Source organism: Anastrepha ludens, chromosome 2 (assembly GCF_028408465.1).
Source record: "Anastrepha ludens isolate Willacy chromosome 2, idAnaLude1.1, whole genome shotgun sequence".
Lineage (NCBI taxonomy): Eukaryota > Metazoa > Arthropoda > Insecta > Diptera > Tephritidae > Anastrepha > Anastrepha ludens.
The window spans coordinates 88,583,112-88,608,922 of NC_071498.1; the positions used below are offsets into that span (position 1 = coordinate 88,583,112).

At 35.5% G+C, this 25,811-nt stretch overlaps 1 protein-coding gene across 3 annotated transcripts in view; it reads left to right on the forward strand.

Annotated features, from left to right (window-relative positions):
• The first annotated feature begins 519 nt into the window (after positions 1–519).
• Positions 520–25,811, forward strand: part of LOC128854727 (titin) — a 210,627-nt gene continuing 185,335 nt past the window's right edge. For 2 of the 3 annotated variants that reach the window (XM_054089040.1, XM_054089037.1), the window contains exon 1: positions 3,442–5,937. In XM_054089040.1, coding sequence (XP_053945015.1) covers positions 4,800–5,937 — 1,138 coding nt within the window. In that variant the 5' untranslated portion in view covers positions 3,442–4,799. Of the gene's footprint in view, positions 1,152–3,441; positions 5,938–25,811 lie in introns of those variants that run through there. The other variant, XM_054089038.1, reaches the window with a different exon arrangement.

Consider the following 25,811-nt stretch of genomic DNA (forward strand, 5'->3'; position numbering starts at 1 on the left):
TAGTGAAAATTTCAATTTAGTGCAATTTATCTAGGTCTGATAAAGTCCCAATTTAGTCAAAGGATAGTGCAGTATGCCATGTCCGTAATCTACGTAATAGTTCTTAAGTTGTTCTTACATAGGTTCCACCTATCCTTATATCATTCTTGTACGGACATAGCACCAATCACTCTATTCGAAGCCCTTTTTTGACTGCCCTTCCTGCACGCATATATGCAAATTGCAAGTTGCACACTGCACTATTATAGCTCACACATATCCCTTTTATACTTATATAAGCTGCCTAAAAATAGTAAAGACGCAAATTTAATGAAAATATTAGTTTTATTCTTAAAATGTTTCACATATTTACATTCAAATGAAATAAAAATTCTTGCTATGTATTCGTACAATGATTTTATGGAAAAAGTTTAAAAAATATTACCAATATTTGCATATTTCACTCCAACTTATACTATTGAAAGCTCTTTTATAACTCATAAAATACTTATTGTCGCACTTTGTTTCCGTTTCAGATTAAAAATAAACAAACCGCCTGCTAAGCGCAAAGCTCTATGAAAAAAGTGCACCACCACCTCCCGTCACAAGAGAAAGGCGACATATTAACAGGCGTTAGAAGGCCACGGCTAGCTGGCAGCAGCTACGTATACACAGGAAATGAAAACTACATCAATTGTTGTTTAATTGAAAGTGTGGTGTAGGGAAGAGAAAGTAAACATTGAATTAAATTACATAACAAACATGGCATCGCACACTCACACTTCTATGCAGAATTGCAGAAACAGAACAAAACCCCTAACAAAAAAATAGAAAAAAATACATCTTTACTGCAGCAAAAAACAACATCAACACAAAAAGCAAATAATAAACAACAAACTGTACTTCCTGCAAAAATAACAATCGAAGTGGCACAATAGAAAATGCTTGATAAAAAGGACTAGAACGAGAAGGCAAAAAACAAAAAAGTATTAAACAGAAACAGAAAAATGTTACATGGAACACTTTGCAACACAGTGCACGTAATGCTGACATTGGCAATACCAGCTACAGCAACAGCAACAGCAACAGCAACAATAAAAACAAATGCAGTCTCGCTAACAACTGTAGTGTAAATAAACGCACGTGGGCGTGGGTGTGAAACGTGTCACCCGGTTTGTATTTGAAATGTCGTATAAAAACGGGGAGAAATCGAACGAGAGCGTGTACACAAAAAAAAAAATTTATTAGAGAGAAAAAAATTGTTGGACGAAACTGTTAATGAAAATGTTCACAAGCGAACGCGCATACAGTGGTCAAAAGAAGTGTGTCCTTCTAAGGGAGTTTGGCTGACTTTGCCAATACGAGCCATTTCCTTTGCTTTCTCTTTCTACGGCATATTGGTGTTAATTGGAGGGACGCAATTTCAAAGATAGAGACACAGTTGCGATCCTGTGCATAAACTAAATCAGCAGTGTTTTAGACAATTTTTTACATTATAATATAATATATAGTTTTTTTTTTTTATTAGACTGAGTGGAGAAGGTTGCAAGAGAACTTCTATGATCTCGAAGTTTATGTTGAGAGCATTTCGGCACCACACAATTTTTTTTAATTTTTTATTTTTTTTGATAATTTTAAAAATAACGAAATGCTGTATTCGTTACATTTTGGTTATTTACGATTTTCAAAAAGAAAATGTGTATGTAAAGGTAAAGTTTAGCTGAGAGAACTGCCCTAAGAAACCTAATTCTGAATTGGGTGGAGAGCAAATGTTTGGAGTTTTAGATATTTGTGTAATAGACTTCCCAACCTAAACACAGATTTTTTGTACTTAAGCCACGTTTTTACTCCTAACGCATCATAATTGATTGACAATAACACTTAGCTTCCATTATATATATATAATTGGCGCGTACACCCTTTCTGGGTGTTTGACCTAGCTCTTCCTTCTATTTGTGGTGTCCATTTTGATGTTATTCCACAAATGGAGGGACCTACAGTTTCAAGCTGACTCCGAACGACAGATATTTTTATGAGGAGCTTTTTCATTACAGAAATTCACTCGGAGGTTTGCCATTGCCTGCCGAGAGGCGACCGCTATTAGAAAAATGTTTTTCTTACTTTTGCTGTTTGACCGACACTCGAACCAACGTTCTCTCTGTGAAATCCGAATGGTAGTCACGCACCAACCCATTCGTCTACGGCGGCGGCCTTAGATTTCATTATCAATGGGTTTTTTTATACCTCGCTTCACTAAGATAATTTTTTACCTTGTTTAAGAACCCCACAGAAAAAAGTCCATAAGTGTAAAATTGTTCCCGAGGTTCCAGGGCAGGTCACCGAAACGGCTTATCAGTTTATTAGGCAAAAAATCACGCAGCATCGCCTTGGTCTCTCTGGCCGTGTGTGGCGGGGCACCAACTTGCTGGAACTATACATACGAGTATTGGCAAAACATAATCGCTCAGCGTGCGCCGGTAAAAGACAGTGTTCACAGAACGACGATTTTCAAAATAATATGATCCAATTATTTCAATGCTTGACAAATACCCACCGAGTCGTCTCTTTGAGACTGTGAAGTCACTGTTGATGTTTTAGTAATGGGTTCTGACCTTTGGATGTCCTTAACACTTCAAAAGATAGAGCTCTCGCAGAATTCTTTACGTAAATTTTAATCGTTAGGAAAGTGCTTGCATGATTTGAATTTTGAAGTCTACGTAAGATCCTTCCTGAACATTTCATGCACAATAGCTTTTAGAAACGCCAGGACAACCGCTTTCTTGTGCACGGGTTGACGCGGTTTATGGCGTGCAAACTTGTAGCGACGAGTTGAATATTTTCATTTGTTCTCGATGTTCGGCTGTGCCTTGGCTGTGGCTGTTTGCCACCGAAACTTTCGCACCCATGGACATGAACAGAATCTACGACGCGCAGTTGCACACGAATCATTGGCTTTGATATATGTACGCTTGGCCTGCGAACGCACGTTGCCTTCATATCGGGACTAAATAACACCACGAATAAGGAAGCTAATGCTTAGCGGTTAGGAAGAAACTTCAAATTTAAACACAATTCTGCCACCGTACATCCTCTACTTTATTAGTAGCGAAAAGAATAACTTAATAATAAATAACTTAGGATAATTTAGCCTTGCTTTAATATTAAAAATTTCAAATATTTTCGAATACGGTTTTTTTTATCAAATAGTTAGAATGTTACACACACCTTATTATATTTTAATAATAAAATAATTGTTTTTTTTGTGGCAGCGACATGCTTCTAATACGAACACTGGTAATATATACATAAATATATATTTTCTTAATTTAATAAATATAATGAAAAGTAAAGGGTGGTTTTTTAGAGGTTAGGTTTTCAAAATGAAATAAAACGTATATAATTTAATGTTATGTCCAAGAATTTAGCTTCATTATCAAGATAAGGGTTTTCCATTATGTTTTAAAAATGATTTCGGGCAAGTGGCCGCCGCGGCTGGCTCGAATAAATTCCAACCGAGAGGCCCAATTTTCGACCACTTTTTGCAGCAATTGGGGCCGTATGTCAGCAATAACGCGCCGAATATTCTCTTCCAAGACGTCAATCGTCTCGGGCTTATCTGCGTAGACAAGCGACTTCACATAGCCCCACAAGAAATAGTCCAGCGGTGTTATATCACACGATCTTGGAGGCCACGCCACAGGTCCACGGCGCGAGATAATGCGCTCACCAAAAGTTTCCTTCAATAAATCGATTGTTGCGTTGGCTGTATGGCATGTAGCGCCGTCTTGTTGGAACCAAAGGTCGTTCACATCAACATCGTCCAATTCAGGCACGAAAAAGTCATTAATCATGGCTCTATAGCGCTCTCCATTGACTGTAACATTATGGTCGGCTTCATTTTTAAAGAAATATGGACCAATGATTCCCTCTGCCCATAGAGCACACCAAACAGTGACTTTTTGAGGATGTAACGGCGTCTCAGCAATGGCTTGTGGATTATGTTCACTCCAAATGCGACAATTTTGCTTATTGACATACCCATTCAACCAAAAGTGAGCTTCATCGCTGAACAAAGTTTTCTTGTGAAAATCGGGATCGGTGGCCATCTCGTTTTGGGCCCAAATTTGCACGATTTGCAAACGTTGTTCAGGTGTAAGTCTATTCATTATAAAATGGCAAACCAAACTGAGCATAAATCAAGTGGCAGCTGTCAAAAAGACCATCTACGAAAAAAGTAGTGCCAACTTAAAAACCTAACCTCTAAAAAAAACACCCTTTATTAACTTTTTCCCCTTTGACTATGGGGTTTTAATAAAAGTAGAAAATTGTAGAAAGTAGCCATAAAAAATCAAATAATGAAGTCAAAATCGATTTAAAATAAATTTTAAATACAAACTGACAACAATAAGCGGCAATGACAAACCAAATACAACGTCAATGATTACAACAATTGCAGACACAAATGCAAACACAATAAATTAATTTACTATTTGCACAGCCAAGCACACATACATATATAGGTATAACATACAAGTGCATACATTTACATGTGCATATAAAAAAAGCAAGCAAAAAGTTGTTAGCGCATAACAAACGAAACCGCAAAAGCGGAAAAAGTAAAGAAAGAACTGGGTAGGAAATGAAGTGAATTGGAGTGTAAAAATAGGTATACAAATAAATAAGTAAATAGATGAATGTTTTTCTGCTTTAAAGGGAATAATCAATAAGCACGCTAACAGCAGCATCAACCAAAAACATAAATAAATAAAACCGATAATAAGAAAAAACACCACAGCGATTGTCAACGAAAAAAAGAGATAATGATTAAATTAAAAATGAATGCGGCGGTTAACAATACCGCTAGCAGCAACCAGAACAATAAAATTAGCAAACATAAAAAATGTAACAATAATAAAAGGAACACCTTCCACAATAGTAATAACAACAACAACAACAAGAAAAAATATTACGACAACAGCAATTCAGAAAGCGACAGTGCATTGCTGTGTGTAGCGGCGGAACTACAACGATTGCAAAACAGCGAAGAAATAAGGCTAAATAAGCTACCACAAAAACAGCAACTACACGAATTGGCAGAATTAGTGCAGCATGCAGATAGAGTCAACCACGAGGAAAGCAATGCGCATCACCACCAACAATATTATAAGCATCATCAACACCACCACCACCACCATCTGCACTATCAACAACAGCAGCACCATCAACTTTTACCCGACCACCAGCAACAAAATATGACAGCAAAGCAATGTACGGTGCAAGTGCAACAGCAAAGCCAACAGCATAAGCAGCAATTTCCGATACACGCGCCTGAGCAATGGCAGCAACATTTTAATCAACAACAGCCACAACATGAAGGCGGGCAGCAGCCGCTCCAACAACAGCAACACGACATTCGACGGCTGTGGCGATGGTCATCACTATGTTATGTTGATGCAACACGCTGCGTCATCAGTGAAAGCAGCAAAAACAATAGCAACAGTACCAGCAACAGCAACAACAACCACTCCACCGGTAGAAGTAAATTTAATCCAACGCAAGCATCTCTGCACTCGTTCACCACTTCATCATCGTCAACATCATCGCTACTCCCTTCAACGTCGTCTTCGTGTACTTCATCGTCAACGCGTGGTTGCACATCGTCACCGACAGTGATGGCGTCAGTCTCTGCATCGGCATCAGCATCTGCGTCAGCATCCGCGTCAGTGGTGGCTGCAGCTGCGGCGGGGACACAGCGTGTTACTTGCACATTTACAACTGCCACAACTGCCTCGCAGCCTGTAACAACATTATATTTGTGGTGGCTATTTGGTGTATGTTTAATTCTGTTCACAAATGGCGGACGTGATTGGCGGTCAGCGGCAGTAACGCGTACGACATTTATGGTTGAAGCCTCGTATTTGGAACCGGACGAACTGATACACGAACTGGATAGACCAGGTGAGTGGCATTGCATATATTATACTTACATACATACATAAACATTGTACGTGCGTGTTTGTGATATTTGTAAATTCATGCATATTTTTAGGCGTTTTCAAATGCTATAGGCGTAAACAGGGCGTTGACTTAATAATGAGCGGGAGTAGATGAGATATTTGCCCAGCACACATTTTAGAAACATTAAAGGGGATGGTTTATTTGCTGTTCGTTACATAAAAGTGAAAATGCTTATGGAATTACTTAAATTCATTGTTGGGGTAAAAGCAAATGATGTAAAAATTTTATATAAATTATGAAAAGGCTATTCTGGCAGGCAGAGCAATTTGGAAAATGAAATAAAAAGTAATAACGAATTATCAAAACTATAAACAAATTTTTTTTTTAAATTATGATCTTTTGATATGAAGTTTCCATAATATAATAAAAAACAAGTTTCTCGCATTTTATATGTTATTACCATTTCATTTTTCTGTTCTATCTCATTTTCACTTAAATTTGTACTCTAAGGAAATAAAATCTAATGCTAAAGAGCCACATGTGAACATCAGAACACATATTTATGCCAATTTGAGCCGCAGTTTCCAATTCAGAGCCAATTTCAAGTCTACTAAGAACCGAATTAAGATTTAATTTTGAGATTGGGAAACTTGCCAATGGGAGCACTTTTCCTTACATAGGTTACCTTGGATCGCTTTTTCGTCAAAGTTAAGTTAGCGAATACCAATATATCTAATATTACGTACTTAGTTGTAAACACTGTAAAGTGGCCACACCCATTATATAGCGCAATCTTCTCACAAAATGGTATGGCCATTAATTATAGGTAATGCCTTGGCATCTAAATAGGCCACCCAGTTTGACATAAACCATATTTAGTAATTGGATAATGGAAACTTAACAAGGCGTATTTGGATTTCTATATTACTTAATATACATACATAAAATTTCTATAAATAGTCACACCCTCCGATACCGCACTTTTCTTACATTGCATTACCGCATTTCCTCTTACGCCATTTTCTGGCATATTATGTAGCAATTACGGGTAAATATTAGCTATTTAAATAAAAAATGAGTAATTTCATAGAAAATCTTTGTGAATAGTTTGTTCACTTAAACCTCTGTACCTCAATCAATCAAATTGATATTATTTTTGGAAACATGATTTATTTTTCCCACATATAAGAGAATTATATATCTCTTCATCGCGACTTTTGGAGAGTTTAACAAAGCGCGCCAGTTGGACACACCAAGTGAAGTCAAGTCTTTCTCCACCTGATCTTTCCAACGCAGAGGAGGCCTTCCCTTCCCTCTGCTACCACCAGCTGGCACCGCATCGAATACTCTCAGAGCCGGAACGTTTGTATCCATTCGGATGACATGATCTAGCCAACGTACCCGCTGGATCTTTATTCGCTGCACTATGTCTATGTTGTCGTAAAGCTCATACAGCTCATAGTTCCATCGCCTGCGATTATCGCCGCTGCCAACGTGCAAAGGTCCAAAAACTTTGCGCAGAATCGTTCTCTCAAACACTCCAAGCGTTGCTTCATCGTCCACGCTTCTGCGCCATACGTTAGGACGGGCATGATGAGAGCCTTGTAGAGTGTTAGTTTTGTTTGTCGAGAGAGGACTTTACTACTCAGTTGCCTACTTAGTCCAAAGTAGCACTTGTTGGCAAGAAAGATTCTACGTTGGATTTCCTGGCTGACATTGTTATTGGTGTTAATGCTGGTTCCTAAATAAACGAAGTGTGTTTACAACCTCGAAATTATAACTGTCAACAGTGATGTGGGTGCCGATACGCGAGTGCGCCGACTGTTTATTTGAAGACAGGAGGTAGGTACTTCGTTTTTCCCTCATTCACCACCAGACCCATTCGCTTTGCATTGCATTCATCGGCAATTGTACGCTCATATAAAAAATTGTGCCTGAGCGATTAAGTTCAGCGGCTAGTACGTCCCTCTCCAACATCAGGTTACAGAAGTCACCATGACAGCGAGTCACCCTGTTTGAAACCTCATTTGGTATCAATCGACTCGGGAGGTCCTTTCCAATCCTGATAGCGCTGCTGGTATTGAGCAACGTCATCTTGCATATCCGTATTAGTTTTGCGGGGATACCAAATTCAGACATCGCGGCATATAATCTTTATTTAAAGCAAACAAAAATTTAGAGTAACCAAACTAAAGATAATAGTTAAGCAAGCAATAATGTTGTTGCGCGAGCATATATGATAGGTATCCATAAAATCTGATGTATGCAAGAAACAAGACAAACCAACCAGAAAAACTTAAAAAATACAAAAAACGTTTTTTTTTTTGTTTGTGGTTGTATCAAGTTCATACATACAGGGTGGGCCATATAGCGTTTGCTTTTTGAACCACCTATTTTTTTGAGAATGGTAACACAAATGACATGTCAAATGTGTTCATAATTTACTTAAAGGTTTGACATTTACGAAATGGGATGCTATACGCATGAGCAAAATTGGGAAATATTGAAAACCTATTTCCAAAGAGGTGAGTCTTCTACTCAAACTGTGAGAAATTTGAAAAAAAATGTTTACCGAAAAATCATCTTTTCTGACGAAGCTCATTTTCACATCGGTGGCTACGTCAATAAGCAAAATTGTCAGATTTGGGGCTCAGAAAATCCACATGTTACTGTAGAGAAGCAAATGCATCCACAACGAGTCACTGTTTGGTGCGGTTTTTGGTCTGGCGGCATCATCGGGCCATTTTTTTTCGAAAATGAGCGAGGAGCCGCGGTTACAGTAAATGGCGAGCGTTACCGTGACATGCTCAACGAGTTGTTTCCAAAAATTGAAGAGGATGACATGGACGACATTTGGTTTCAACAGGACGGTGCAACTTGTCACACTGCCAAAGTTACACTCGAACTTTTGGCTACCGTTTTTGAAAACCGAATAATCAGCCGAAATTTCGATATCAATTGGCCGCCTCGGAGCTGTGATTTAAACCCGTTGGACTATTTTTTGTGGGGAGCCGTTAAGGACAAATGCTATGCGAACCATCCAGAGACGATTGATGCTTTAAAACACGAAATCGAAGTTGCCATTCATGAAATTGAAGCCCAAACAATCGAAAATGTGCTTAAAAATTGGGTTGATCGAATGGCCTACTGTAAAGCCAGTCGTGACAGTCATTTGAACGATATTAATTTTCATTCCTAAATGACAATGCTCAATCTTCAAAATAAAAACAAAAAACAGTTTGAAAAAAAATTGATTAGTTTTTTTTATAGTCGATTCAAAAAGCAAATATTACATGGACCACCCTATACATACTAAATATATATGCATGTACACTAAGTACCAAATACAGGTATATTTATTTTTGTTGCAATTAAAAATCAATATAGCTCAGTGCATACTACATTAAAAAATAAAGAAAAACAAAAATGGTCAAACATATCTAAATATAATATAACTATTTCCAAAAAGTTAGTTTTGGTTGCTTATTCCATTTCGTATGCATCGTAAAAAATTGCAAATCCCGATAACCCCGAAATTGTAGGCAAATCCCGAATTCTCGGTTTTAGCATCCCAAATATGTACACATTTTGATATACGTGTGGAATAAGTTCTATGTGTAGTTTTTAAGTCGGTAAAATCAGTTATTTTCCCTTCGTTTACACGCTGTCAAACTCATTAAAGTCCTTAGGGGGTATGTCATGCCAACTTCTATGTTGATTGGATCCGACAAATTGAAAATCTATGCGGTGGCACTTGATTGGCTTAACTTCTCCAGCAGACACGCTACACTTAAATTTAGAGCTTTAAAAATGCAAAATACTTATAAAATGAGGCAATTGTGGAAATCAATAAACTTGAAACAATTTGGTTTAAGCCCAAAACTAAGCACATATTTATCGTTATTATTATAATTCCATGCTACGATAAATAATTTTGCAACACATATATTTGCATAACACGAGCCACAAACACTTACTGAATGAGTAAAGCAAACAACATAAACTAAACACACAACATCATCACGTTTGGCCTCAGGAGACCGACTTAAATTAGTAAGCCGGATAAACTCATAAATAAGCAATCTTATAGAGTTTATGTCACTGTGTGCAAATATGAATACCTGTACATACATACGCAGGTATAGCTTAATGAATTTGCCTGTGGTTGCAATTCATCTTGTGATGTGTTCGAAACCCATTGTTGACATAAAATATTAAATTTTTTGTAGCAACAATTCCACGACGCCCTGGAATGACAAGCCTCTGAGTGGATTTCTAGCAGAAAAAAAGTTAAAAACCATCTTTCATTAGAATAGGATATAAAACTGCGAATTTGCTCTTTAGCACGACAACAACATACAAATTGAAGAAAAACGTTGGCCCAAACACCTGTAAATGTTGAATGTACCTCTGGTATCGAATACCAATGCAGTGATATACCCACATTTAAGAAGACTTTTCTCAAGTCTTGCATGTAATTGGCCATTTGCTCCCTAAATGCCCACCAGAGAATAATTGAAAGTTTTTAATACATAATTAAGGTAGCTTCAAGGAAACAAAACACAGTTGCAATTAAAATGTGAGGATGTAATAAGAGTAATTGCACAAATTAAAGGATATCGTCTTAATTACTCTGGAATATTTCCGTTTATGTTCTATATTAACTCTTTAAAGCCATATTTACAATCAACTGATTAAATTAGATTAATAACTCAATGCAGCAAAGTGAAACACAATTTTTAATCACTTTGGTCGTATAATATTTTTCTGAAAGTTTACTGAAAATAACAATAAGTGTAGCTTACTAAATATTTTTAACCGTAATTTTTTCCGTTTAATGGTAACGCAAAGCTTACAGCTCGTATTTCATATGGAGTTCTGAAATATTATGATGAAAGCCATATCAGAAATTATCCAATCTATATAAAATATTAATAAATCTTATTTTGAAATACTTTCTATGTTATTCCCTTTAATATGAGCTATACAAGTTGGAAATCCGCTCAACAGTTTTTGTTTTTTAAGTCAACCAAGCATACGAAAATCTTATTAAGATATAACGAAGAAAACTTTGGTATGCAAAGCTTCTACGCGCATATTGCAAAATATTTGTAATTAACCTCTACATCTTTAGTAAAAGGCGAAAGATCTATTCGACAACTGGCAACTGATTCAATGCCACCGTAGCCGAATGGGTTGTTGAATGACTACCATTTGGAATTCACAGAGAGAACGTAGGTTCGAATCTCGGTGAAACACCAAAATTAAGAAAACGTTTTTTCTAATAGCGGTTGCCCCTCGACAGGCAATGGTAAACCTCCGAGGGTATTTCTGCCCTGAAGAACCTCCTCATAAAAATATCTGTCGTTCGGAGTTAGCTTGAAAATGTAGGTCCCCCCATTTGTGGAACAACATAAAAATGCACACCACAAATAGGAGGAGGAGCTCGGCCAAACACCAAAAAAGGGTTTACGTGCCAATTATACATGTATATTGGGTAGTCGAAAAAGTCTTTTCGTATTTTGTCAATAGATGTCGTTGGAGTCATCTATCTCCAGTGCTACCAATCACATTGTGTCATATCATATGGAGTTAGAAAGGTGACATTTTAAGCTTGATTTGACCAAAAAAAATTAAATTCGGACAAGTTAAAAAAAAGTTATAGCTGTTCAAAAATGAGTGTAAATAATGAAGAAATTCGCTATATTTGGAAATTTTTTTATAAAAAAGCGAAGAATGCCACGCAAGCCACCAATGAAATTTGTCAAGTTTACGGAGATGATGCTGTATCAGTTCGTGTAGCACAACAATGGTTCGCTCGCTTCCGTTCTGGAAATTTCGATGTGAAAGATGCACCTCACTCCGGTTGACCTATCGTTGAAAAAGTCGATGAAATTATGGAAAAGATTGACCAGGACCGTCACATAAGCTGCCATGACATCGCCAAGGCACTAAATATTCATCATCAAACGGTATTGAACCATTTAAAAAAGGCTGGTTATAAAAAGAAGCTCGATGTTTGGGTACCACATGAATTGTCTGTGAAAAATTTAATGGACCGAATTAACATCTGCGATTCTTTGCTGAAACGAAATGAAATCGAACCATTTCTGAAGCGAATGGTAACAGGAGACGAAAAGTGGATCAAATACGACAATAATGTGCGAAAAAGATCATGGTGCAAGGGTGGTGAAGCTCAACAAATGGTCGTAAAGCCAGGATTGACGCCTCGAAAGGTTATGCTGTGTGTTTGGTGGGATTAGAAAGGAATCATCCACTATGAGCTGCTCCAGACTGCGCGAACGATTGATTCTACACTTTACTGGCAACAACTGATGAAATTGAAGCAAGGAATAAAAAAAAACGGCCAGAACTGATCAGCAGAAAGGGCGTCGTCTTCCATCAGGACAACGCTAGGCCACACACATCTTTGATGACTCGGCGAAAACTGAGAGAGCTTGGCTGGGAAGTTTTAATGTATCCACCATATAGCCCTGACCTTGCACCATCGGACTACCATTTGTTTCGGTCAATGCAGAACTCCCTTAATGGAGTAAAGTTGGCTTCATGAGAAGCGTGTGAAAATTACTTGTCGCAGTTTTTCGCCGAGAAACCACAAAAGTTTTACACTGATGGAATAATGTCTCTAGAAGAAAAATGGCAAAAGGTGGTCTACCAAAATGGTACATATTTGGCTTAATAAAGTTCATTATAATTACAAAAAAAAATGAGTTGAAGTTTGATTAGAAATACGAAAAGACTTTTTCGCCTACCCAATATTTAATCTCTACATAACTGTTTTCTTATCAGTGATGCAAGTGAATCAGTCAAGGGAAGATTTACCCGCAAAAGCTGCGTGGTTTTTTTAGTAAATATCACTAACCTTTTTCAGAACGAAGGTTTTAAAATATTTCAAGTTTAATAACTTTCAGATAAAGTTGTTATTAATACGAGTATAAACAAATATCGAAAGCCGTGCCAAACTCGGTTGGTGCATTGCAAAAAATAAAAATGATAGCACAACCAGATTTTGACCAGTTTTAACAATTTCTGGTTTTCGTTTTATTATTCATTGCTTTTGTATAAAAGTATAGCTCCTCAAACCCTTCATCCCAATTCTACGCGCTTTAAGTAGAATTTCTAGTGAGGAAAAAAATTATAAAAAATGGAATTTTTAGTAGCTTTAAACTTCCACTTCGTTATATTAAAATTTAATGGACTATAAAACTGCATGCCAAACATTCTTCCAGATATTCTGATTAAAAAGTGTGAAAATCTATATATGAATGTATAGGGTGGTTAAATTTCAAGGGCCGATGTTGAATGTGAGCCACACCTAAACGTCAACGACGCCGTTAGACTTCTTTCTTTAGGCTTATTTGAAAGAAAAGCTGTACGTCGATAAGCTAGCAACAATTCAAGAGCTAAAAGGAAAAAAGTTGTATTTTATTCAAAATTAACACCGGCCCTTGGAACTTAACCACCCTTTATTTAGCCAAAATGATGTGAAAAGTATTGTTACTTTAGAAATAAACTAATCATATATTAGATTTCTTGATGCACTGCTGGCGAGTGAAAACTTGATACTTGATGGGAAAAAATTTATTAAATTCCAATACTTAAACTTTGAGCAGCTTGTTGCTGAAGCAAAACATTTATTATGTATCACAGAAGTTTTCACATTCCACATTATAAAGCAAGTTTAATTACTTTACAGCTTACAAAGAACAAAGTAATGTTTCAACAACCTCACATGCAAAACATATTTTTCTTATATTACCTAGCCCATACTCAATATGAACACACGCATGCAAATATATGTATATGAAAAATATACAAAAAAAAAAATCAAACTCAAATTTGGTGTTTGGAAAACTTTGTTACGACAAGTCATTTTTTATTGGCTAAGTAACAAATAACTTTACTCAACTAAGCGAGAAAATATTGTTGCAGCAAAAGTCGAACAGCACCCAAATTCCAACAAACATGCATGCAAAAGCTGTTAGCTATAGATCGGGCGCATTCGCGCACACTAATGTATGTATGCTTGTACGCTATTCAACTTTCAAATGAAATTAAGACACTAACCAATAGTTACTTTGTCACTGTTTCTACCTTTCTCCCCCTGCTGTATGCATTCTAGGCTCTCATCTCCCATTTCTCATTCCCCTGCGCTCAGCTCTCAACCAAGCAACAGAGAAGACTCAACTGCGCACGCTACTGCACTTCACTTCAACAATGCTTTATGCACCTTGGCACGTGCATTTAAGTTTGCAAGCTTCCTTGTCGACAACGCTACCGCCGCAAGAGTATGAAAGTGCCACAAGCATTTGTTCATCTGCTAGTAAGCTATGTGACTCGAAATGAAGTACGCACGTAGCAGACTGTGAGCAGCAAGAAATGCACAAGTTTTTAATATCTACTTTTTCTCATACTTTTCTGCTTCAGTATTGGGTTATTTAAGCCAGTGGTTGTGTAGTAGTGTAATCAGTTCGTGTTTACCTGTGTGTGTGTTTATTTGCCTGCAAAGAAATTCCTTAAAACGTAATTATGTTGCAGGGACATTTATATTGCAAAAGTTGTAAATATTTTTTGCTTGCATCGAATCATCCATTTTTAGCTGCAACTGCAGCTGTGGATAATTAGTTTAGAATTGTTCCTGGTAAAGCAAATACTCGTAAAAGTGTAGTTTCTTTGTCCGGCAGCCTGAAGCCACATACATGCAAATTGTTCTAATGACTTTGGATTTGGTTTATCTGACTAATTGATTTTGTGCTTTAGAAGGTGAATCCGCAAATAAACATGAAGTTTCCTTTTAATTTAGAACTGGCGAACAGAAGTTTTCATTTGCGTTAGAATTTTTGCCCTATTTCGGTTTTTGTTTATTAGATAATGTAAGAAGAGGAATAGTGCATCAAAAAGTAAACAACAGTCACACAACTTTGAAAAATCGGCATGAGATAAGTTGTTGGGGCAAGAGTTCAGGGCCTTGAACCCAATTTATAAGATAAAACTTTTAACTTTGCAAAATATACTTCGTTCTTGTAAATATTCAGAGAAACCCTTCAATATATTTATTTATTTATTTAATCAACCAACCAGATGCTTATAGACTATTAGATAAATAGATACGAACAAAGACCTTCTTAAAAGTAAACTTAGAGTAAAGAAACAAGACTAAGAAACAAGAATAATCACCTTCTCTTTTATGCGATGCTGCGAAATATGCCCCCAAAGCTCTTAAAACCTCATTGCTTGATGAAAAACACTTCTCGCGCATGCATTTTTTTAAGCCTGAAAACAGATGGAAGTCGGTAAGGGCCAAGTCTGAGGAATACGGTAGATGCTTCAATAATTCGAACTCTAATTCAGGGATTTTAACCAACTATTAAAATTAGCCACCAAACCTTTAGATCAGTGGTCGCCAACCTTTTCAATGTGTTGAGCTACTTTCAGGATTTTGAAATAAACAGCGAGCTACTTGCACAAGCCAACATAAATTAAATAATACACAGTTATATTCGACATACAATAAATGTATTTATTTTACTAATATACGTTCTATATATAATATAATAAACTTATGACTTATAGTGCTTATACTTATGCATAACTACATCCATGTTCACACTTATCAATCGTAACAAAATTTTTTGCAGTCATAATGGCAAATCACAAGCGACTTAAAAAGACAACAAAACAGTATTATATAAATAAAATATGGGCAGATAAAAAGAGCATATTTAATGAGAAGGTTGACATTCTGACTCATCGATAATTTTTTTAATATTTGCAGTATAATTTGATACAGTCATTCGAATACAGTTATCCAAATGTATATCTGTAAGCCGATTGCGGTATTTATTTTTAATAAATTTCATATTGGAAAAAGAAGATTCACACAAATAAGTTGAACTGAATAACGCTTTTACTTTCAACGCAACACGACATAAAACTGAATACTTATCTTTACTTACTAAAGTCCATATACATTTTGTATTTGAACCTAAAGATTTTAAAGTCAAGTCACTTTGAAAAGCAATCAGTTCCATTTCTGTCACAGCAATGTCTTCGTCAAAGTTGTTCACAACACAAGTTGCAAACTGTTGTATATCAATGTCTATGAAGGGTGAAACAACAAATTGCGTCACTAAAGCAATTTTGCTGAAATCCTTGAAACGATTTTTGAAGTTTTCCTTCATGTTAGAAACTATTTCCATATGATATTTACTGTCATAGGGCTCTAATAGATTTTTTGATATCTTTTCGGAAAGAATAGGAAAATGCTTAGTATCGCGGTTTTTTAGGTTTTGTTCCCAAAATTCAAGTTTTGTAATAAATGCATTTATATCTGAAATCATTTCCGCTAATTTTTTATCCCTGCCTTGAAGCTGCAAGTTAAGCTCATTTAATTTCTCTGTAATGTCCACAAGAAAACCAAAATCTCTGAGCCAAGTCGAATTTTCCAGTTCAGGAATCGGTTCATCGCGTTCTTTGAAAAATTGGAGTATAGCAGGCAGGACATCATTGAAACGTTTGAGCACTCGTCCTCCGCTTAACCATCGCACTTCAGAGTGAAGAAGTAGCTCTCCGTATTGGCAGTCAATTTCATCAGCCAAGGTTTTAAATAATCTTCTTTGGAACGCTTGAGCTCTAATCTTGTTCACAATTTCCACCACCAGTTTCATAACGTTGTTCAAGTTTAGAAAATTTCCACATAATGCTTGCTGATGTATAATACAGTGGTAACTAAGAAATTGTGGAAAACTTTCATCCTTATGACATAGCGCCACGAGCCCCTTATCACAACCCACCACAGCTGGAGCACCGTCAGTTGTCAGGCCTACCATTTTTGATATTGGAATTTTCTCTGAAGAGATGAGATTTTTTAAATGAGAAAACAGCTCTAGCCCAGTAGTTTGTCGTTTGAGTGGAATAAACTTCAAAAGATCTTCTTTAATTGTAAAATCACTAAAAGCCATCCTGACAAATATGGCCATCTGTGAGGTGTCAACTACATCTGTTGATTCATCCAGCTGCAGTGAAAAATAAATACAGTTATCTAAGTCACTTCTTAACTGTAAAAAAATATCATTGCTCATTACTTCTACTCGCCTCACCACTGTATTAGCAGAAAGTTGCATAGATTTTATAGCAGACACTATTTCGTCTTTATTTCTAAAGTTGGCGAATAAAGAATCTGCAGCTTCCAAAAATGCTTGTTTTATGATTTCCCCGTCTTCATAAGGTTTTTTCTTTTGTGCAATTATCTGGGAAACACGATAAGATGCTTCAGTTGCAGCCTTATTTTTGTCGATTGTTTTCAAAAATATTGACTGTTGTCCAATTAACTGGATTTTTAAATGTTTCAGTTTTTCTTTTCTGGTGGCAGAATTTAACGGGAATGCCTTCTCAAAATTCGAATGTACAGTTTTATGATGCCTCTCAATATTTCCTTTTTTAGGAACTGACACAGATGTATTACATAACAAACAAACACTTTTGCCTTTAACTTCTGTGAAGAAGTATTGTTCTTCCCATTCCGAATGGAAATGGTATGTCTTCGCCTTCTTACTACTGCTTGCCATAATGTTTCGAACTCTAACCCAACCGCTGCACGCAGAACGTTGATAATGCCGTTCAGTATTAAACTGAGCGCAATGTCGACGTGCATTGCGTATATATAAAGCCAAAAAATTCTCGAACACGCTAATCGGTTCCAGCCGATCCTAGAACAGAGACGCGACTTCGCGTCGTGTTTGTTGGCGCGACATCGCTTACCGCAGTGTTGCCGCTGTTTATCTATTTATTATGAAAATTTCTGAAATTTGCTAATACTGGTATGATTTTCAGACTTTTGGATTTTTTGCAACGTGAGCAGCGCGAGCTACCGGTAGCTCGCGATCGACGGGTTGGGGCCTACTGCTTTAGATCATTCACTTATGATTGTGCAAAATAATTTATTCTTATGCAGCTAATACATATGCAAACATTTTATGTCAGTGAAATCGGACAGTTCATGCGATTTTTCGAATATATAGATGCCAGTGTCACCTAGCTCAAGCAGAAAAATTCATAAGCTTTCTCATGCTGACGATATTTTCTTGATTGCTTTGTACCGTGCACTAACTACGTAACTAAAGAGAAACATTTTTGGGTTCCGGATTTTAAGTGAGTTGAGTGCAGTTCATCAATTTCATATATTTGTAAGCTGGCAGCAAGAACTGCCACCTACTCAAACTTTGGCTCTATCTATGACTCAGTCGCCATTGACAGTGAGTGGCTCTTTATTGTTCCCTTATTTGATTTAAGAATCGCTTAAGGGGACTACCGGGTCGGACAAGAAATTTCAAAAAAATCGTTTTTTGTTTTTTCGAAATTTCGAAAGTATAGTATCTTAAGAATATACAGTAGATTCTGTTTTTATGCGGTTTTGAAATAGTGCGGTTTCTAAAAAAAATTAAAAAATTCATGTCGACCTATCGGGAATTATATAAACAAGATTCTAAACCAGCTAAGCAAAAACTCATCACAGATTACGTCAGAAATGCTAACCCTACAAGTATGGAACCGCCTGCATCACCATCTAGATCAGACGTGTACCTACATTTCCTCAAGTGACGAAAGTGATTTTACGCCAAATCCTAAACGAATGCGCAACATGCTGATATTGTCTGATTCTATTTCTCACGATGTAAATTTATTTTTCGATTCTGACGTTTCTCAAATAAAGATATAATTTTCAAAAATACAATTTTTTGTTAATGCAATTTTATTATTGTATATTATTTCAGATTTATGCGGTTCTTAGCACTTTTGAAACCTATCTATAGTTTTACTATAGAACTGGTAGCTTTTCTCATGCTCTTTTTTTATGCTGTTTCTTGCGAAACGTATGTACCGCATAAAAACAGAATCTACTATGCTGTGAAATCTTCATGCGGGAGTTCGCAATATTAATGCTTCTACAACCCATTCACTAGGTAGAGAACGGTCTGCGCGCCCCTGTACCTCAAATTTTAAACTCCTTTATCTCGAAAAAAAATTTTTCGGCCTGGTGTTGTCAAAAAGAAAAAAACAAACTATTCAACCGAATCATCTGAAATTTTAATATGTTCAATTTATTTCAATGTTCAGTGTTCAACTTTCATACCATTATTTCAATTATTTCGTTTTTTTTTTCAAAAAAACTAAAAAAAACCGATTTTTAGAGTGTCAATTTCAAAACCGCGCCATTTTGTCAAAATATTTTTTGGTTTTTTCTTTATTCTAGTATGGGGCATAGCTACAGTCATATCGATTACGAATTTGTATTGCTTTTTGTGTTTCAGATAAATAGAAGAACCAAAATGGATAACATTTGTCAAAATGTTTTTTGGTTTTTTCTTTATTCTAGTATGGGACATAGCTACAGTCATATCGATTACGAATTTGTAATGCTTTTTGTGTTTCAGATAAATAGAAGAACCAAAATGGATAACAACGTCCAGGTCCAATTTTTCGGGAGGGTCAACTTCAGCGGCATTTTTAAAATTATTGAAATTAAAAAAAAATATTTTTTTTCATTTTTGTATGTAAGAGAAGTAAAGTAAAAACCTAAAGATGTTTCATTTTTTTTAATGTAAAAAAATTCCTGAAAATACCATACATTTCTAGCTCTAGGCCACCAGGACCCCTTTATAAAAAGCGCAGGGTACCTGGCGCCAAATAGATACACCAAGAGAAGCCGTCTTCTTCTCCACTTGTTTTTTTTTTGTTTTTTTCAATAGAATGAAGGCTTTTCTTTTACTCTACTACCACTTGCAGATATCGCATCAAATACTTGCAGAGCTGGAGCTATAGTATTATACTTATTATTGTAGTAACACATCTACTTGATGGAGCTAAAATTGAACCTACATCAAATGACCCCTGTTCGGTAGCTAGTTTTGATCTCCGCTTTTCAAGTTTAAATGTATTTATTTTCACTTAATTTTACTGTACATCGATCATAAAAGCTAAATCCAAATCCCTTCAAACCAGCCTAAAAAGCCACCAAACATTCTGAACTATTTTTCCCTTAGCATCATGGTTTTTAACTACCCTTCACACCTTTTAAATCAGCACGACATTTTCCTCTAGCACAAATAAAACTTTAGATGCTACTTCTGTTACGCTAATTTTTTAAGTACGACCACTTTAGCTTTTAAACTCAGCAATTAACTCAATCCAATTATAAAATGCACTGTAATTTGCATAAATGCTCCCAACAATTTCTACCACATTCAGCTGCAAGCTTGTGTTGTAGTTACTAGAACTTAAATATGGTAGTAAATGTGCTTAATTAAAGTTAATGTTAAGTGGCATTATAAACAGAGAAAAACAAAAAATAAATAAATACTAGCAGGAAAAAAATGATGCATGTAAAAGTTAACGTAAGCTCTTTAAATAACTCGTCGGCGAGAAAAGCCAACAAATTTAAGAATTTCAGCAAGCCAAAAAGTGTGCTACTGCAAGAGGCGCTGGTTAGTCGCATACTCGTACGTATATGTATGCAATGCATGTATTTGGTTAAGTGTTCATGCATATGCTCACATTCATAAGTATGTCTGCGTGAGTATCGGATATGCAATGAAGTCAAGTCATTTTACAACAACAAGCAAAAATAAAGAGCTATGTGTGTTTAAACATAAAATACACAAGCAACGATAAATAAGTGAAGTGGGTTTGTAGATATGAGTGTATGTGCAGCAGGCATACATACATACGTATATGGTTAAGGGTAACGCGTCCTGCAGCTACAATGCCTTGTACAACACAGCAACAGCAGCTCAGAGACTAAGGCAACTTTTCTCATTTAGCAGCGTTGCATTTTATTTTGCTTTATCATTGTTATTTTTCAGTTTTTTTGTGTTTTTTTTTTATTTGTGTTTTCATTTTTGATGAGAACACGCGAGCATTTCGTACAAACTTGCAGTGTTTCAGACCAGAGTATAATAAATAACAACGGGAAATTACACACTCATATACTCACACACACTTGCAAGTTTACTTGTATATTTAACTGTGTATGTATTTTATATATGTTTTTGGTCATACAGAGTGCGTTTTATTTAGCACTGGTCCGATCAGCCGAAAGTTGAAAGGATTAAGCACAAAATACTATGACTGAAGATCTAAATGACGAAAAGCCGTGACAAAGAGGCCCGAATATATTATATTAAAAATTATAAAATTAATTTTCAATCTGCAACAAATCAAAAATTACTCAATTGTTTGGAATGCCGTTTTTTGAAAAGTTTGCGAAGACTCTGCTTTAATCAGATTTGTGAATTATGTCCTATTCCTATGAAAATTTTGAAAACAATGGCATTATTTAAAAAAAATGCTGTTTGTGCGCCAAACTCCATTAAGTGAGAATAAATCAGGAAAAGCAACAATTAAAAGTGTATGCTTTCTGACTTCTATACTCGTATCAGCCGATTTATTATTAGCTGCTGTCAAGCACCAAGTGAGTAGTGAATAAAACAAAAAAACATGTCCCTTAAATTCAACGTTGCATTATTTTCGTTATGAATTTGAAGTATGTCAAAATAATAAAAAATCAATGTCCCTACTTACACTTGAAAGCACTAGCCTAAGCATATCGCTTGTGAGCTAAGCGGCTATAAATAAAGTCTTAGTTATAGTTGGACGCGGTAGGTGTTTAGAGTCGGAGACCTCATACTTTGAACATATACATATGAGTTGTGTAAAAATAGAAATAAATTTAGAAAATATCCTTAGATAAAATAAGATAAAAGATAGGGAACTTCTTGAGCAAAAACACACTTTAAATATTAAATGAGTCTGCTTCAGAACAACTTGAGAATTGTCACAGCGCATCATAAACCTTCGGAAATATATAGTCTGGTTTCTGGGTCTGAATGTTGGTTAAATTTTGTCGGCCTGTGTAATCACGCGCTTCGCTAATGTAATGGTTGCTCCGCTTAGCAGCTCAAAATCATAAGACTAAATAAAGATAGCGAAAAAAACTTATGGACAAACATGTTTACAAAAGAATGCTCTATAAAAAAGCTCTGATGTATATTTTCCATAAAATCAATAAAAAAAAAGTTATTACGCTTGAAAAAAATGCATCCCTTAATTTTTCGCGTAATTTTGTTTATAACTTTTTTATGATTAATTTTACAATAAAAAGTTTTGAATGAAAGTTGTAGATAATATTATTATCTACAAAAAAGTATTTTACAAAATTTTCGTAACTTTCGAAATTCACGAGATAATCGCAAAAACCAGTTGCACCCTTATTTCCAAGATGGCGGCCGCGGGACACAACCCCCGACCCCGAAAACTCAAATTTAAGTTCACAGTGATGGGTTTTACATAATAAAACCATAAACTCGCATACTCCGAAAATTACTTAGTTGGATATTTTTTTTGTCTCTTTTGACTGGACTATTAGTGCTACTTGGGGAGTACCAGTCTAGTACCTCAACCATTTCATCAACCTTCCTACTGAGTGACTATCTAATAATGGACTTTGAAGTTCCTCTCGAAAATTGGATTCAAAGACATTATCCAAAGGCTGAAAGGAGCCGCAATAGGTATTAAAGTATGCTTCATGTATACTCAAAGTAATAGTAATAACAAACTAGACTAAGCTACAGCAAAGCGTGATCGGGTATTTCTGATAAAATGAATTTTTGCCTTAGCAATGTAATAAGCAAATCGATGTTTTTCTAAGAGGTTAGAGTAAACGGTAAAAGAGGTTTCTTTATTTAATTCTTCAACTTGCATATCCATATTACATACTTCCATACATACAAAATATTTTACTTTGCACCCTCATTATTTTTTAAACTCTTTTTTGCGGTCCGAGCAGAAATTGAGTTCTCTATATTTTAATAAAATATATCAGAGCAGTTCACAAGTGCAAGATAGTGAAAAATCAATCATCCAATTTACTAAATAAACAAAATATTTTCAGCAACGACAATCTTTATTTTGACCTTTACGCACTCCATTGCCTGTCTGTTTGTACAGGGGAGTTGTCTAGTTCACAAGTGTCAAAAGTATTGACCTAAGACGCCATTTGCAGAAATTATAAATCTTCCGATAATTGGATTAATTCGACTCCTCTTGGTAAATGCAAATTGCGTTGCCAGTAACAACGTCAGTAACCATGGCAACGTTACAGGAAATCATAAAGATATCAGCCCTTTTGCATTTATGTCTAGATTGTCCTATTGTTTTACTAAAAATTTTGAACTTTTCGTTGTTTTTTGAAATTTTTGGAGTTATCAGCCCAAGCCCGGTATGAAATAATAATTGAGCGTAAGCCAACGGATTATTTTCCTTTCAAAAATTTGTATTATTAGAAATAGTAATCCTTCCCATTTAATATAACTTATTTAAAAGCCTAGTACTGCATTATAAAATGCACCCTGTATGGACACTTTGAAATGAAACCGGCGCAAAAATATGTTTGGCAACACAGATTTAAAGCATTGCATAAGTAACTGCCTCCATATGTGTGTGGACTCGTAATTACATACGTACACATATTAGTTTAATAGTTGGCATTGTTTTCCGTACGGCACAGTTCTGGAATTTCATGATATTTCATTGTTTTGTGGGCCTTTTTTTGTGGCTTGCAGAACCTTGGCTTACTTGTGTACTGGCGCATTAAGCCAACATTTTTTCTTATGAGTAACTGAATGTGCGATTATATATCCATTTCTATAAGTGCACATCGCTGTGTGTGTGCGTTAATTGCGCGCAAATGCCAGCCTTGAATGTGGTCATCTTAGAGCGAAGACAATGCAACCGCGCTGGATGCATGCATTTGTGTAGACAGTATGTCATTAAAAGCTCTTGACCGCTAAGTCAATGCTCTTTGACCTCCAACTGGATGGTATTAGGCAGCCATACTTTGCTTCGTTTACTTAAAAGTAAGCATTAAGCTATTAAGATGTTTTTTTTTGTTGAAAGAAACAGCCTGTACGAAATACATAAATGCACGTATGTCTGCACAGTAAGTCAAATGACTACTTTTTTTGGAAAATTAATAACGATTACAAGGGCATACTATTTCAACTAAAAAATGCAGGAACGCAGATTAACTTTAGTAAAGGAAAGAAGAATTAACCCATTCACTACCAAACAAAAAAAAAAGTTTTAACAATGCAAGCATAAAAATATTAACTTCTTCTACATGCGCACACAGTTTTAAAGGTTGGCTAAAATTTGCCCATTCACTGCCAAATAAATAAGTTTTTTAAGGCTATTAATGCAGGCATAAACATGTCTCTTTAATTAGGGGCATTGTTGACATCCCTTAAGGAATGCTTACAGTTTGTATTCCTTCGATCAAAAATTTTATAATTAGTTTTAGCATAATTGATCTTGAGTTATTTTGGTAACGAAACCTTTTTTTAAATTTATTCCCGTCAACTTAGTCTAGAAAACAAGGTTAGATTGTATAAAGCTATATTGAAGCCTATATGGACCTACGGTATACAGCTTTGGGGATCTGCTAGTAATAGGATCTAGGTATTTCATTTGTTAAGAGGGAAATCTCAGTATATTCTAACAGATACATTGCACGATTGTCAAATCATGTAAACACAAATGCTATTTGCTGGTTGGACACAACCAATGAAATTAGACGATTAAAGCGCAATCATGTCTTAGATTTGCCATTCCTTTAAATTTGTCAATTTAATAATAATAATAATAAAAAAACAAAAAAAAAAACAAAGAGCTAAATATGAAATTGTTAAAATGCTCCAATAAACTTTAAAATTCTAATATAAGTTATACATGAAGTAGGTTATACAATTTTCGAGTAAAAATTAAATCTAATAAAATATGCATAAGAATTGTAAAAAGAAAGAATTCTATAGTTTTCTATGTAGTTTTGCACCAGTTCTGAATATCTGTATTCTAAGATAGATTGCAAATAAAGTATTTCCATTAAAAAAAAAAAAAAAATGTTACGCCATATCTGTGCTCATTTGCGGAGTTAAAAATGTATCATTTCACGGTTTTTCGTCTACTTCTGCAGTACATAATTATTTTCAATGCCATGACTTCCCTGTGTTATACACTACTGAAGCTTAAAAAATTTATAAGATTAGGAGAGGCGTTTGCCGTGACTGAAAAAGTTTTTCTAACAACCGTAACCGCTCGGTAGGTACGAGTAATAGCACGCTTCCGAGTGTGTCTCTGACATAAAAACAGGCCGCCGTTTGAAGGTGGCATAATGATAATTACACGACATTTTAACACCTTTTCTTTTGTTTTTTTATATAAAAAGTTGAAAATTTATTTATTTTAAATTTAATTTTAATAATGTTTTTTATGAAAATACAGCTCATTCTCCTATAAAAACCATATAAATCGAAGTCTCAAACTTTGCGGAAATTACAAAACAAAAAAACAAATTTTCATAAAAGCTTGTTTTATTAAAAGGTTTTAGAATAATTTTGGGGAAACAGTTCTCTGACCTACTCAATTTTTATATTATAAAGTGCAAGTTTCATATGACTCAAGAATTTCGCTCTTTTCTAACCATTTCTTTGCTGACAGTATTGATTGTTTTCTTCTATAGGAGAAAATATGAAGAAATAGCATAAAATCGCCGAAAAAAAAATCTCAAAAACCAACGCAATGTTTGCGCGACTTCAAACCTGCACTTTGTCATATCAAAATGCAATGGACTATTCAACTGCATAGCTTTGAAAATTCTAAGTAATTTAAGACTTCAGAGATATACCCATTAACCTTGGACAAAAAAGAGGTTGCAGCACAAAAATCTAATCAACTTTCCTCATTCAGTGAATATTCATGCAACCATTGCATATAGCCTTATTTATTTCTTAAATTTTTTT